The following is a 13070-nucleotide window of genomic DNA, read 5'->3' as shown; positions in this document are numbered from 1 at the left end:
ATTTCAATCATTTCTCCTTTTTTTTTTTTTTTTTTTTTTGCAGTTTCCATCCTTTGCAGATGTTATTATATTAACTTGACTTTCAAGCTGGGTGGTGGTGGTGCAGGTAGATCTCTGAGTTTAAGGGCAGCCTGATCTACATAGTGAGTTCCAGAACAGCCAGGACTACACAGAGAAACCCTGTCTCAAAAAAAAAAACCAAAAAAAAAGAAAAAAAAAAGAAAAAGAAAAAAATTTGCAATACAAGACATTGGTGGCACAAGCCTTTAACCTAAGACAAAGGTGGGCAGATCTCTGTAAATTCAAGGCCAGCTTGGTAAGCAGAGTGAGTTACAGGCTAGCCAGGGTTGCATAGTAAGACCCTGTCTCCTAATCCAGAGTGGAAACTGCAAAGAAAGGATTTAGTGTGCTTTGCTCTTGGTAGCTTGTATATGACGGTGCTTGTCATATACTACACAGTCAATAAATAGTAGTTGGACAAATGAGTGATGAGCTGGAAGATGCACATGTTGCTGTAAGCTAAAGGATCTGATGCAGTCTTCAGTCTGGTGGGAGACAGTGTTGAGAAAAAGAAAAGTCTTCATCGTTTGCTCTAATCAAAACAAACCCCAAAGTGTTTCTTTCTTTCTTTCTTTCTTTCTTTCTTTCTTTCTTTCTTTCTTTCTTTCTTTTTCTTTCAAGACAGGTGTTTCTCTGGTGTTTTGGTGCCTGTCCTAGATCTCGCTCTGTAGACCATGCTGGCGAACTCAGAGATCCACCTGCCTCTGCTTCCTGAGTGCTGGGAGTAAAGGCGTGTGCCACCACCGCCCGGCCAAAGTGTTTCTTAAAAGGTGAAGTAGGAAAAAAAAAATCAAGCTGGCTATGGTGGGTGGAGGCACAGGCTTTTAAATGCCAGCTTGTAGAGAGCTGGGGAAGGCAAAGGGAAGGCCAAGTTCAAGGCCAGCCTGGGTCACATGAGACCTTGTCTCAACCGAACAGACAATCTAGGAAGGAATGTAGGCAGCAGACTTGAGACTCTGTCTCAAAACCAAAACCCAACCCAAACAGACAAGACTCTAGGAAAGACAAAAGACAGGGAGGCGGGGCAGAAAAGAAAACCTCTGCAGTGTGGTCTTGGCCTACAAATATCTTCGTCAATATACTGTGCAGCAGGCGGAAACATGGATGCTGACGGCGTGTGGAAGCAAGAGTTAGGTTCATTGTCATCTTCCAAATTTGCCTATCTTTCTCTGGAATGGAAATGTCAGTGGCAGAAGGGCAAAGGCATAGCTCCAACCATCTCCCTCAGACCCTAAAAAGTTCTTTTTGGGGGCCACTTCAGGCAAAACTGGATCCTTGGCCTCCCTGTGGAAAAGAATTTCAGGAAAAGCCAGTGTGGAAGAGAGTTGGAGTTCAGTGAATGAGACCGTGATATAGTTTTTAAGCTCAAATCCTAGGAGAAAGGTGCTCAGGAAGAACGTATGACAAACCCCAAAGTATGTGTCTTAGTTAGGGTTTCTATGGCTGTGAAGAGACGCCGTGACCAAGGCAACTCTTATAAAGGAAAACATTTCATTGGGCTAGTTGACAGTTCAGAGGTTTAGTCCATTATCTTCATGGTGGGTGGCATGCAGGCAGGCATGGTGCTGGAGAAGGAGCTGAGAGTTCTACATCCTCAGGCAACAGGAAGTGACTGTGACACACTTCCTCCAACAATGTCTCATCTACTCCAACAAAGCCACACCTCCTAATAGAGCCCTCTCCTTAGGGGCCATTTTCTTTCAAACCACCACAGAATGGCTGTGGGCTCCTCAGACAGCTACTCTTCCTGGTCTTTGCAATGGTTACATATAGGGTTTTGGTAACTTTTGAAGTCATTCTCTTCAGAGGGTTGTTAAGGAATTCAAGTGAGACCATGGGGTGTTTCCCAAGGTGCACCTGATAGGGTGACAATTGATAAGGAAGAACTCTAGACCACAGGGGCCAAGGAGATGGCTCAGTGGGTAAGTCACCTGTCACGAAAGCCTGACAACCTGCCTTTAAGTCCTTAGAACCCATGTAAAAGCCAGAAATGGCACACGTCTGTAATTACGGTGCTCTTATGGGGAGTTGGGAGGAGCGGGTGGGAGAATCTCCTGAGGCTCAGGTTGGCTAGGCTGGCTTTTCCAGGGTGAGAACAATAAGAAAGATTGCCTCAAACACAATAGTGAGGATGGCATCCAAGGTTGTCCCCTGACATGTACCCTGACCCACACACCCCTGTACCCATACATACAAACATCGGTGTACACATGCATGCCTTTAAAAAAAGAAAGCTAATAGCTTTGTTTGTGAGATTCCCAGGAGGAATGAGGCTCCACCCAGGGACATACACATTCAGGCCTATTTTATTTATTTATTTTTATTTTATTTTAAATAAACATAGTTTTAAATGTTTTATTTACATATATTTTAAGAAATTTATTCTTCTCTCATACATTACGTCTTGACAACAGTTTTCTCTCCCTCCACCCTACTGAGTGCCCCCACTATTTCCCCCAGATCTACTCTTCCTCCATTTCCCTTCAGAAAAGAGCAGGCCTCTCAGGGATATCAACCAAACACAGTTTAACAAGTTACAATAAGACTAGGCACAAACCTTCATATCAAGGCTGGATGAGGCAACCCTGTAGGAGGAAAAGGGTCCCAAGTGCAGGCAAAAGAGTCAGAGACACCCCCCCACTCCTACTGTTAGGAGCCCCACAAAATCACCAGGCTACACGACCATAACATACATGTAGAGGACCTAGCTCAGACTCGTACAGGCCCTGTGAGCCCCCATGAGCCCTGCTTAGTTGATTCTGTGGGCCATGTTCTTTTGGTATCTTTGACTCCTCTGGCTCCTACAATCCTTCCTCCCCCTCTTCCGTTGGGTTCCCCAAGCCCTGCCTTATGTTTTGACTATGGGTCTCTGCATCTGCTCCCATCAGTTGCTGGATGAAGTCTCTCTGATGATGATTATGATGATTGGGCTAGGCACCCATCTATGAGTATAGCAGGCTATTATTAGCAATAATTTCATCAACTTTTTTTTTTTTAACCATTTGTATTTGGTTCTATCCTGGGTCTTTGTACTATCCAGCCTCAGGCCTCTTTTTATTGTTGTAAGTATCATCTCTGTGTCAACAACCTTCACAGCAAACAGTAATGATACTGGAACACTTGCTTCTCAGTTGATCATAGACTTCAAACAGACTCTGCAATGGGGGCTCCCTCTCCTTTCTATGTCCCTATGGTTTCCTGTCTTCCTATCATTCCTCAAAGGAAGTTTAAAGAAATAAGGTGTCTGTCCAAAAGTCCTTTAATTGAGTAACTATGGGCCAGGTTCATGGTGTTATCCTAGCATGTCTGTTACTCCAGCACCTAAGAGACAGAGATAGGAGGATTGCAGCAATTATAAGACCAACCTGACCTACACAGTGAGTTTCAGGCTAGCCGGAGCTACAATATAAGGCCATATCTGAAACAAACTATAGGGATTAGTCTTGTATGCGGAACTAGGTTTCATGGTCAACACTGCCGTTGGAAGTTGTCTGGGATCTGTACAGCCTTGTTACAACAGAAGGAACAACATCAGTACTCTCTGTCATTGAGGAAGCTCTCAATGTCAGAGCAGTTAGCTCTCCCAGGCCAGCAGCAACTACAGGGGTCAGTAAGAGAAATTCCTGCATAGCACGTTCACCTCACCTTCAGCAGGCCCCGTGAGAAGGACTTTTCGGTGGCTTCTGTGGGTGGGTGGGGGGCAGATGAGGGAGTAGGACATTTTTTTTCTCAGAATTAAACTATTGGCTGCTTAGTTTGTGTTTTAAACACAGCATCCTTTTCTATTCTTTTTTCAAGATAGTGTTCTCCGTGTAGCCCTGGTTGTCCTGGAACTCACTTTGTAGACCAGGCTGGCTTTGAACTCAGAGATCTGCTTGCCTTTGTATGCTGGGGTTAAAGGTGTGCGCCACAGCACCTGGCTAACCACAGCATCTCTGAAGATCAATAAAGAGAACTAAAATTGGAATGATGGAGGTTGACAGAAAAAACAAAAAACAAAAACAGGTTTCCTTGACAGTTCGGTAAAAGGCAAAACCAAAACAATTACCTTGGCATCTTTGGCATCATGTGGGACACCAAAACATTTGGGATCTTGCTCATAATCACCAGGAATTTTAGGAATTTCACATGGCTGGCAGAAGTTTTCCAAATCTTGACATTTATGAGTTCATAGGATACCTAAGGCACAGCAAAGCCCCTTGAGTCGGCCTCATAGTAGCCCTGACCTTGTTGATATGTTGGGGAGAGCCGGGCAGTGGTGGTGGTGGTGGTGGTGGTGGTGGTGGCACATGCCTTTAATCCTAGCACTCGGGAGGCAGAGCCAGGTAGATCTCTGTGAGTTCCAGGCCAGCCTGGTCTACAGAGTTAGTTCCAGGACAGCCAGGGCTACACAGAGAAACCATATGTTGGGGAGAAATGGGGAAGGCTGTGTAAAATACAAGTCGGAATTCCTGAAAATTTAGTTTGAGGCCTGAGAGATGTTTGGTGGAAAAGAGGAAGACATGTACTAGAATCATCTTACAAAGAGTTAACAAGCCAAGAAAGAAAGAAGGAAACTGGGAAATGGAAATTCAGAGCAGGAAGTGGGAAGAATTTGGACTTCTCTTTTTTTAAAGATTTATTTTATTGTATGTTTGCATGCCAGAAGAGGGCACCAGATCTCATTACAGGTGGTTGTGAGCCACCATGTGGTTGCTGGGAATTGAACTCAGGTCCTCTGGAAGAACAGTCAATGCTCTTAACCTCTGAGCCATCTCTCCAGCCCTGAATTTGGGCTTTTCTCGCATTTCTAAGCCTAAGGCGTCCTCTGTGGAACCCTAGGCTTTGAAGTTCAAGTCTCCCCTGAACCTGCCTCCAGCGGCAGGAGGGAGGGACTGCAGTCTCTCTAGGCCAGCTTCATGAAAAAAGCAGAGATGGGAACACCACCAACTGTAGAACAAGGTAGATTCGGTTCTAATCCCCGGGGTCGGGCAGGGGCTGTCAGATGGGAGAGCTGAAGAGAGCGCCCTGTTACGGTCTCCCAAGTCGTTTTATTCACAAGGTCGGGTTGGTATGCAAGGCCAGCGCGCCCACAGCTGAAGATGGCCTGAAGAGCCCAGGCGTCTCAGGAGTGACTCCTCACCTCCGGCACCTGGCTGTGCTCACAGGACTTCCCCTCCCTGGCTTGAGTTGAGAGGCTGCTTAGGGGCTCTAAGGCTCCTTCACTGGAGTGTGTCGGGAGAAAGTGTGCTGGGCGTCCAAAATAGTCACGGATTTCCCAGGATCCCTAGTGGTCGTTAGAGAATGTGTTTGATTTTTTACTTTTAACTGAGAGTGGAGGGTCTACAGTTGAGGAAAAGTCCTTTCGACTTTTCTGTTGACTCTGCTGTTGTCAAGGCTTGTGGGAAAAACCACCTGTCCTCCTGGAGCAGCAGTGACCAGGGTACCCGTGTCCACTGGATAGCACTTCCATTTCCGTACACTTCTTTCCCCTCAAGGCAGGAACAGGACTGTCTCTGAGCACTGTAACAGACCCCCAATTGCCTCCTTCCAGTTAGAAAATCTGCATCATTTTTGCTTTGACATCACAAAGATTTATTTCTAATTAAAACTGTTTGGAATGAGGGGCTGGTGAGGTGGCTCAGTGTACCAAGCCTGGAGACCTGAGTTTGAGATCTCCAACCCATGTAGAGGTGGAAGGAGAGAACCAGCTTTACAGTGTCGTTGTCTGGCTTCCACATGTGTGTATACACTCCCTCCCACACCATGTGTGCATGCACATGTAATCATAACTAGTAAAATGATTGGAATGGAAAGTAGATCAATGGTGGTATTCCCCTGCCTCCAAGCTCCGGCTGCCTCATAGGCTCTATTTTTTTCTCCTCAGAACAATTGCTTTTGGTTCCTCCCATTTCTCCTTATTCCCAGTCCTGGAAGAAACCATTTGGGAAAACAGTAGAACCCACACATCTGTATTTAAGAGATGTGGAACAGGAACACTTAGCCATAGTGGAGAGTAGCAGGGCAGGTTGGAATCAGTTGGATGAATTGGTTTTGGAAATGTCTAGAAGTATGCACATGTGGAGATTGTCAAGGTGCCTACACTTTACCTTTAGCTCCTTACTTGGTAGATACTTAAAAATGTTCTTATTTTTAAATCGTGTGTATATGTATATGTCTGTGTGTGGGCTTGTGTGCATCAGCACAGTGCCAGAGCAGGCCAGGAGTGGGCTTCCGATCTCCTGGCATGGAGTTGCAGGTAGTTGTGAGCTGCTTGCTGAGGGTGTTGGCAGCCAAGCTCTGCTCTGCAGGGGCAGCAAGTGCTCTTAAGTACTGAACCATCTCTTCAGACATGATATTTTAAATTATAGAATAAGCCTTCTGAATATTTCTGTTTTGAAGAGAGATGTGGACCTAAGAGTTCTGTGTTCAACCAGGTCATAAAATGTTGTCTTACTATTAATTTGGTGTCTATTGAAATGCTTTTTTTTTAAGCTGAGGATCAAACCCAGGGCCTTGTGCTTGCTAGGCGAGTACTTTACCACTGAGCTAAGTCCTCAACTCTATTGAAATGCTTTTTACATTTACTCAGTAAATAAACAGATCTTTAGAAGTGCTCCATTTTCTCCACAGTTCTGTTTAACTTTTTGATTTACCACTTAAAGAGGAAATGAATAAAAAATTTGGAGTCCCTCTGTACCAAATGTGTGGGGGGAGGCTCCTCATCTACATTTACTTTTTCATAATCAAGATAGCCCTGTGAAATAGCTGTCATTATTTTTTTTGAGCCGAGGATCGAACCCAGGGCCTTGAGCTTGCTAGGCAAGCGCTCTACCACTGAGCTAAATCCCACCCCAATAGTTGTCATTATTATAATTACTCTATGGGTAAGCAAACTACTATCCGGAGGTTTGGCAATTTGCCTACATTCTTCACCCTTGTGTGAGAAAGCTAGGGTGTGTACCCTCCATGACTCCAAAATTGCTCTCTCTCATGATGTTTAACCAGCAGACGTGCCCCGTTTGCCTCCCCGCATGCTCTGGCCTGACTACTGAAGATGACTCACATCACCACCAACACATGGACCAAAGTCCATTGTTAAAAATGCCATTACCTTTTTTCTGTCAACACCTCCCCCCCAAAAAAAACCTACCTTTTTCTTTTCAAAGAAATTCTTAGTAATATTTATTACTCTTATTTTTAAAAAAGATGTATTTTTCATTATTCTTGTTGTCTGTTTGTCTGTGTGATTGTATATATGTATACACATGTGTGCGACTGCCTTTGAAGGTCAGAAGGTGTTGGATCCCCTGGAGTTGGAGTTACAGGTGGTTGTGAGCCGCCTGACGTGGCTGCTGGGAACTGAACCCGGTTCCTCTAGAACGTCAAGTGCTCTCAACCACTGAGCCAGCTCTTCAGTCCCATTCTGCTTTTTCACTTCTTTAGGGAAAAAGAACTGAATTTCTCTGGTGATAATCAGAGAAACTGGCACATCACTTCCCTCACAGAATTTAGGTGCTGGATCAGGATTGTCTTTTCACATGCATTTGTTGTTTTCCAAGTAAGCCTCATTTTAAAAAAAATCTTGTTGAGACAGGGTTTCTCTGTGCAGCCCTGGCTGTCCTGGAACTCACTCTGTAGACCAGGCTGGCCTTGAATTTGGAGATCCCCCTGCCTCTGCCTCCCTGGGATTAATGTTGTGTGCCACCACTGCCTGGTTTAAGTAAGCCTCATTCTTATATCAAAGGCTTTTTCCCCCATGCTTGTCCTGGAACTCACTTTGTATACCAGGCTGGTCTCGAACTCAGAGAAATCCACCTGCCTCTGCCTCCTGAGTGCTGGGATTAAAGGCGTGCGCCACCACCGCCTGGCCATATCAATTCTTTTAAACAGTGGCACTGTTCATGAGTACCTGTGAACCAGCAGTTCATTTTGCTGTTATTGTCAAGCTTCAATGCACACTGTATAGACGACCATTTCCCTGGACAAACAGGGGCAGAGTCACCTAGAAGATTCCAGAGCTGGGTAGATGAAACATCTGAGGTTTTTCAAGAGCTTTGTTTTCTCAAAGAAAGGAAAAGGTCAAGGGGCCAATGGTACTGTTTATAATAACGTACAGCAAGTCAGGGTCACTCTTCCGGAATTACTCAGTTGCAGGCCCTGGCCTCGGAACTGAAAACTGGCTTCACAGAAGCAATGCAGGAGCTGACGCGGATCCAACATGGAGAATATGCTTTGGAAGAGAAGGTTAAGAGCTGCCGGTGTTCCATGGAAGAGAAAGTCACGGAGATGAAGAATTCCTTAAACTACTTTAAGGTGGGAGCCTCCTTGATTTCCTGTTGAAAGAGTGTGTTGGTCCCAGTGCCAGAAGCAGGGAGTTTGCCTTTTCTTATAGGGCTAAGAGCTTTCCCTGAGCCATGTGTTAGCCATCATGAAACAGCATCTATCTTAAGACTTTCAGTTTCTGAGCTCTGTGTTAAAATTAGAGGCCGCAATGAAAGCAAACTTCATCTCTTACTCCCCATTCACTCAGGTAAAGGCTTATGGGATACTAACATATGTTCTCTTACCCCATTGTCTTAGGATTTTTATTGCTGTGAAGAGACGCATAGCAACTCTTATAAAGGAAAACATTTAATTGGGCTGGCTTACAGTTTCAGAGGTTTAGTCCATTACCATCATGGTGGGACATGGTGGCATGCAGGCAGACATGATGCTGGAGAAGGAGTTGAAAATGGAGAAGGAGGGCGGGCGGTGGTGGTGGTGGTGGTGGTGGTGCACGCCTTTAATCCCAGCACTCAGGAGGCAGAGCCAGGCGGATCTCTGTGAGTTTGAGGCCAGCCTGAGCTACAAAGCGAGTTCCAGGACAGGCTCCAAAACTACATGGAGAAAACTTGTCTTGAGGGAAAAAAAAAAAAAGACAATGAAGAAGGAGCTACATATATCTTGATCCTGTGGGCAACAGGAAGTAGTCTGGAACACTGGGCATGGCTTGAGCATATATGAGACCTCAAAGCGAGTCTCCACAGTGACACACTTCCTCCAACAAGGCCACACCTACTCCAATAAAGCCACACCTCCTAATAGTGCCACTCCCTATGAACTTTTGGGGGCCAATTACATTCAAACCGCTATACTCATGTACCGGTCTAAAATGTAGCAATTCTTACGTTGTAGGAAGAACTGAGCAATGCGATGTCGATGATTCAGGCCATCACTTCCAAACAAGAAGAAATGCAGCAGAAAATTGAACAGCTTCAACAGGAGAAGCGAAGGGAATCTCGAAAGGTTAAAGCCAAGTGAGTAGCTTGAAAACATTTACCCCAGGCAAGCCCATAAGCAATGGCTCCTGCATAGAGGCCCTGAGAAAACTTCCGGCTATTAGGAGTGGGTTCCTGAGCAGCATAGATCAGCCCGTGCTGGAGGAGATGAAGCCATAAAAGCTGGTTAATACTGGGGCTGGAGAGATGGCCCAGTGGTCAAGAGTACTGGCTGCTCTCACAGAAGACTGACTTCCTGTTCCCAGAATCCACATGGTGGCTCACAACTGCTTGTAACTTCAACTCTGGAGGATCTGACACCCCTTTCTGGCCTCTGCAGGCAAACAGGCATGTACAACACACACACACACACACACACACACACACACACACACACACACACACTACGCACATTTCTCATGCATCCATAAGACCTTTTGAGCACCAGAGTTTGGATCTCCAGAACCCATATGAATGTTAGGTAGGCGTAAGCTAGCTAGTGAGGCTAGTCATAACAGTGAGCTTTGGGTTTGATTGAAAGACCCTGCCTCAATGCAACAAGGTAGAGGGTGATCGAGGACAATTCACAACTTCAAATCCAGGCCTCCACATGCATGAACACACACCTACATATATGTGCCCATATGCATGCAGACACACACACACACACACACACACACACACACACACACACACACACACGCCTGTGTGCCCTTGCACATAGATGGGAGTAAAATGCTTCTGTTTTCTGGAACTTGGGGTTGAATTGTTAAGTGAGTCAATCATCTCAAGCAAATACCCAACACTTCAAAGACCCCACTAGGAGCTGGGCATGGTGACCATGCCTTTAATCCTAGCAGTCAATAGAGGCAGGAGAATCTGTATAGCAAGGGTCCACCTACAAGCCCCAGGCTAGCCAGGGCTGCATAGTGAGACTCAGTGTCAGAAAAACGAACATCAAAACGAAATCAAAGATCCTGGTGATAGGGAAGATGGTAATAGAAAAATAAAAACATTACAATTAGAAGTGATTTATAAGTAGTTGAAGTTGGTGAATTAAGTTCAACCACGTGAACTGTTTGGCTTCAACCATTTATAGTTTATAAAAAATATTGATATGGTTCAACCTGTGTGTGCCTTGGCAGCACATTTAAAAGAAAACAAACCCTCATTCTCCAGCATTATTCTGAACTGAGCCTCTCCCAATCTACCATGTATTGAGAACCAAAGCATCCTTCTTTTGTCTCTTCTGCTAGGAAAGCTCAAAAGGAAGAGCATGGCGCACAGGCCGGACCTGCATCTGCGCCTGCGCAAGCGCAAGGAAGCCCCTTCCGCTCCATCAATGTCCCCGAGTCTGGTCACCCCAGTGACGACTTCACCAACATTATGCCTTCTCAAACCTATGAAAAAGGTACAACTCATAAACCACAGGGAATGGCATGAGTTAGCCACACTTCTTTCTTCCTGATTCCTAGGGCTTGAGTGAAGGGGGAATGGACTCACATCCTCCATCCTCATCACAGAGAAAACAAAATACAGCCATATTGCCCAGAACTTTCCTGGTATCTAGACGTTGGAAGGCACCAGATGACCTCTGCTTCCTGAGAGACTGACAATTTTTAAATTTTGTTTTGTGGAAAATACTAATTTGGCTTCTTCTAAGTGTCACTTAGATTAAAAATAATTTAGTGCAATCAATACTGTATCAACCATGAGAGAACTAGATTTTTTTAAAAAGTCACTCCAAAAAGTTATTTATTGGTGATGTATCTCAGTAACCATGTTTCCCTGGAAAAGCCAGGCTGGTGCTGTGTGTAGACTAAAGCTCTCCCCAACCACTTGCTGACTGTAAAGACATGAGACTATGTCACAAGATGGCATGCTGGTAGCACCAAAGGAGTTGGCTTTTCAAGGGTTGTGATTCTGGACCTGTGTTCAAATCAGGAAAAATAGAACAAGACAAAATTTGCTACATCATTATATTCTCAAGAGTGTCCAACAAAGCACCTACATACAGAAAAATGAATGTAGAATGTAGTCAAACCACACAATGACACTCCCCCCACTTCTTGCTTTAGTCTTATATAGAAAGTCCTCAAAGGGTAGGGTCAATAATTTTTCAATCAAGTGTAAACACCCCAACGGTAGGGTTGATGATTGTTTATCCTCACAGCCCAGGAAGAACTTGCTTTACCAATTCATAGACAGTAAGTGTCTTAGGAATAACTGAATCTAAACTCCTAAGGCAAGTGGCTTTCACTTGGCAAGCTTCTGAGTACAGAGTTGCTTGGTCATTGGCCTTTTACTTGCACATGTTGGTAATACTTCTTTTTTTTTTTTTAAGATTTATTTATTTATTATGTATACAGTGTTTTGTCTGCACATATGTCTATAGGCCAGAAGAGGGCACCAGATCTCATTATAGATGGTTGTGAGCCACCATGTGGTTGCTGGGAATTGAACTCAGGACCTCTGGAAGAACATCCAGTGCTTTTAACCTCTAAGCCATCTCTCCAGCCTGTCAGTACTTCTTTTAGCAGCCAGTGAGTACAGTCTGAGGGACAGTTGCTCCATCCATCTGGGAAGGTAAGCAGAGAGAGAGAGCCATCGAGCATCATTCTGCTGTTTTCACTGTGGTCATCACCACTGCCGTCCCTATCACCGTTAGACAGTAAATTGGCTCTTACAGTGTGCTGGGTACCACTCGAAGAACTTTGTGGATTAACCTATTGGATGCTTACAGTAGTTGCTTGAAGTTGGTATTACTTGCGGGCATCTTTAACAGTTGAGTAACTAGAGTTGGCCTCACTGTACTGCATCACCCCCTGCTCTGTCTCTTTCAGCTCTCATGAAACTGCCTTTTTCTGAGTTGTAGGGGCTTAATCCATGTTGGTAGAATGGATGCTGAGTAAAGCTTTCCTTTCTCTGCAGCCCAGGAGTCCAGATCTGTTCATGTAGGAGATGGCAATGTGAAGGGAATGATGGGTCCTGGTAAGTGGTTCTTCTTGGCTTAAGTTTTTATTATTGTATTCCTGTATAATGTGTGTGTACACATGCTACTGCACAGGTATGGAGGTCAGAGGACAACTGTGCAGAGTCATTCTTTCATTTATGGTTTCTAGGAATTGAACTCAGGTGGTTGGGCTTGCAAGGTGAGCCTTTTACCTGCTAAGTCCAGGCACCTTCCTGCTCTACTGGACCGTCCTGAGCCAAGGAGGAAAGGACTCTGACAAATGCCTGAGAAAAACCACTTAAGGGAGATAAGGTTTATTTTAGCTCCCAGTTTCCAAGGTTTCAATCCAAGGTCAGCTCACCGTGTTGCTACGGACATTAGATGAACAGAACAAACAGCATAATGGGAAAGACATTGCTCACTTCATGGCACCCAGGAAGCAGAGGGAATAATAGGAAGGAACTGGGGACAAGGTGCACATTACAAGGGCATGTCCCCAGTGACCAGTTTCTCCCAGATATGCCCTGTCTTTCATGGTTTTTATCACCTCCCAATACTCTAGCAATGGAATCCCTTGTTGGATTGATCTACTAGTGAGGTAGAGCCCTCCTTACCCAGGCACTTCCCTGAAGCCCCCACTCTGGCCACTGCTGGCATCAAGGACCACACCTTCAACCCATGACCTTCTGTGAGGACACTTCACATCTAAATCATAGTGCCGGGCAAGAATAAGCATTGTTTTCATTTACATTCCTATGCATGTGGTGGAGCAGTGACTCATTTAAATAGTGGAGAGAGGAGAGCTGATAAAATTTAAG

The 13070-nt window shown here is 45.0% G+C and overlaps 1 protein-coding gene across 1 annotated transcript in view; it reads left to right on the top strand.

Moving 5' to 3' along the window:
• The window catches only part of Arhgef33 (Rho guanine nucleotide exchange factor 33), an 88728-nt gene that overhangs the window by 43423 nt on the left and 32235 nt on the right, over positions 1-13070 (top strand). The window contains exons 5-8 of the mRNA XM_036171133.1: positions 8191-8355; positions 9217-9338; positions 10556-10710; positions 12231-12290. Coding sequence (XP_036027026.1) covers positions 8191-8355; positions 9217-9338; positions 10556-10710; positions 12231-12290 — 502 coding nt within the window. The remainder of the gene's footprint in view (positions 1-8190; positions 8356-9216; positions 9339-10555; positions 10711-12230; positions 12291-13070) is intronic.

The sequence above is a fragment of the Onychomys torridus genome, chromosome 21 (genome assembly GCF_903995425.1).
Source record: "Onychomys torridus chromosome 21, mOncTor1.1, whole genome shotgun sequence".
In the NCBI taxonomy this organism is placed as follows: Eukaryota; Metazoa; Chordata; class Mammalia; order Rodentia; family Cricetidae; genus Onychomys; species Onychomys torridus.
Note: the sequence above shows the minus strand (reverse complement) of the source record. Positions and strands in the feature narration are given on the sequence as shown.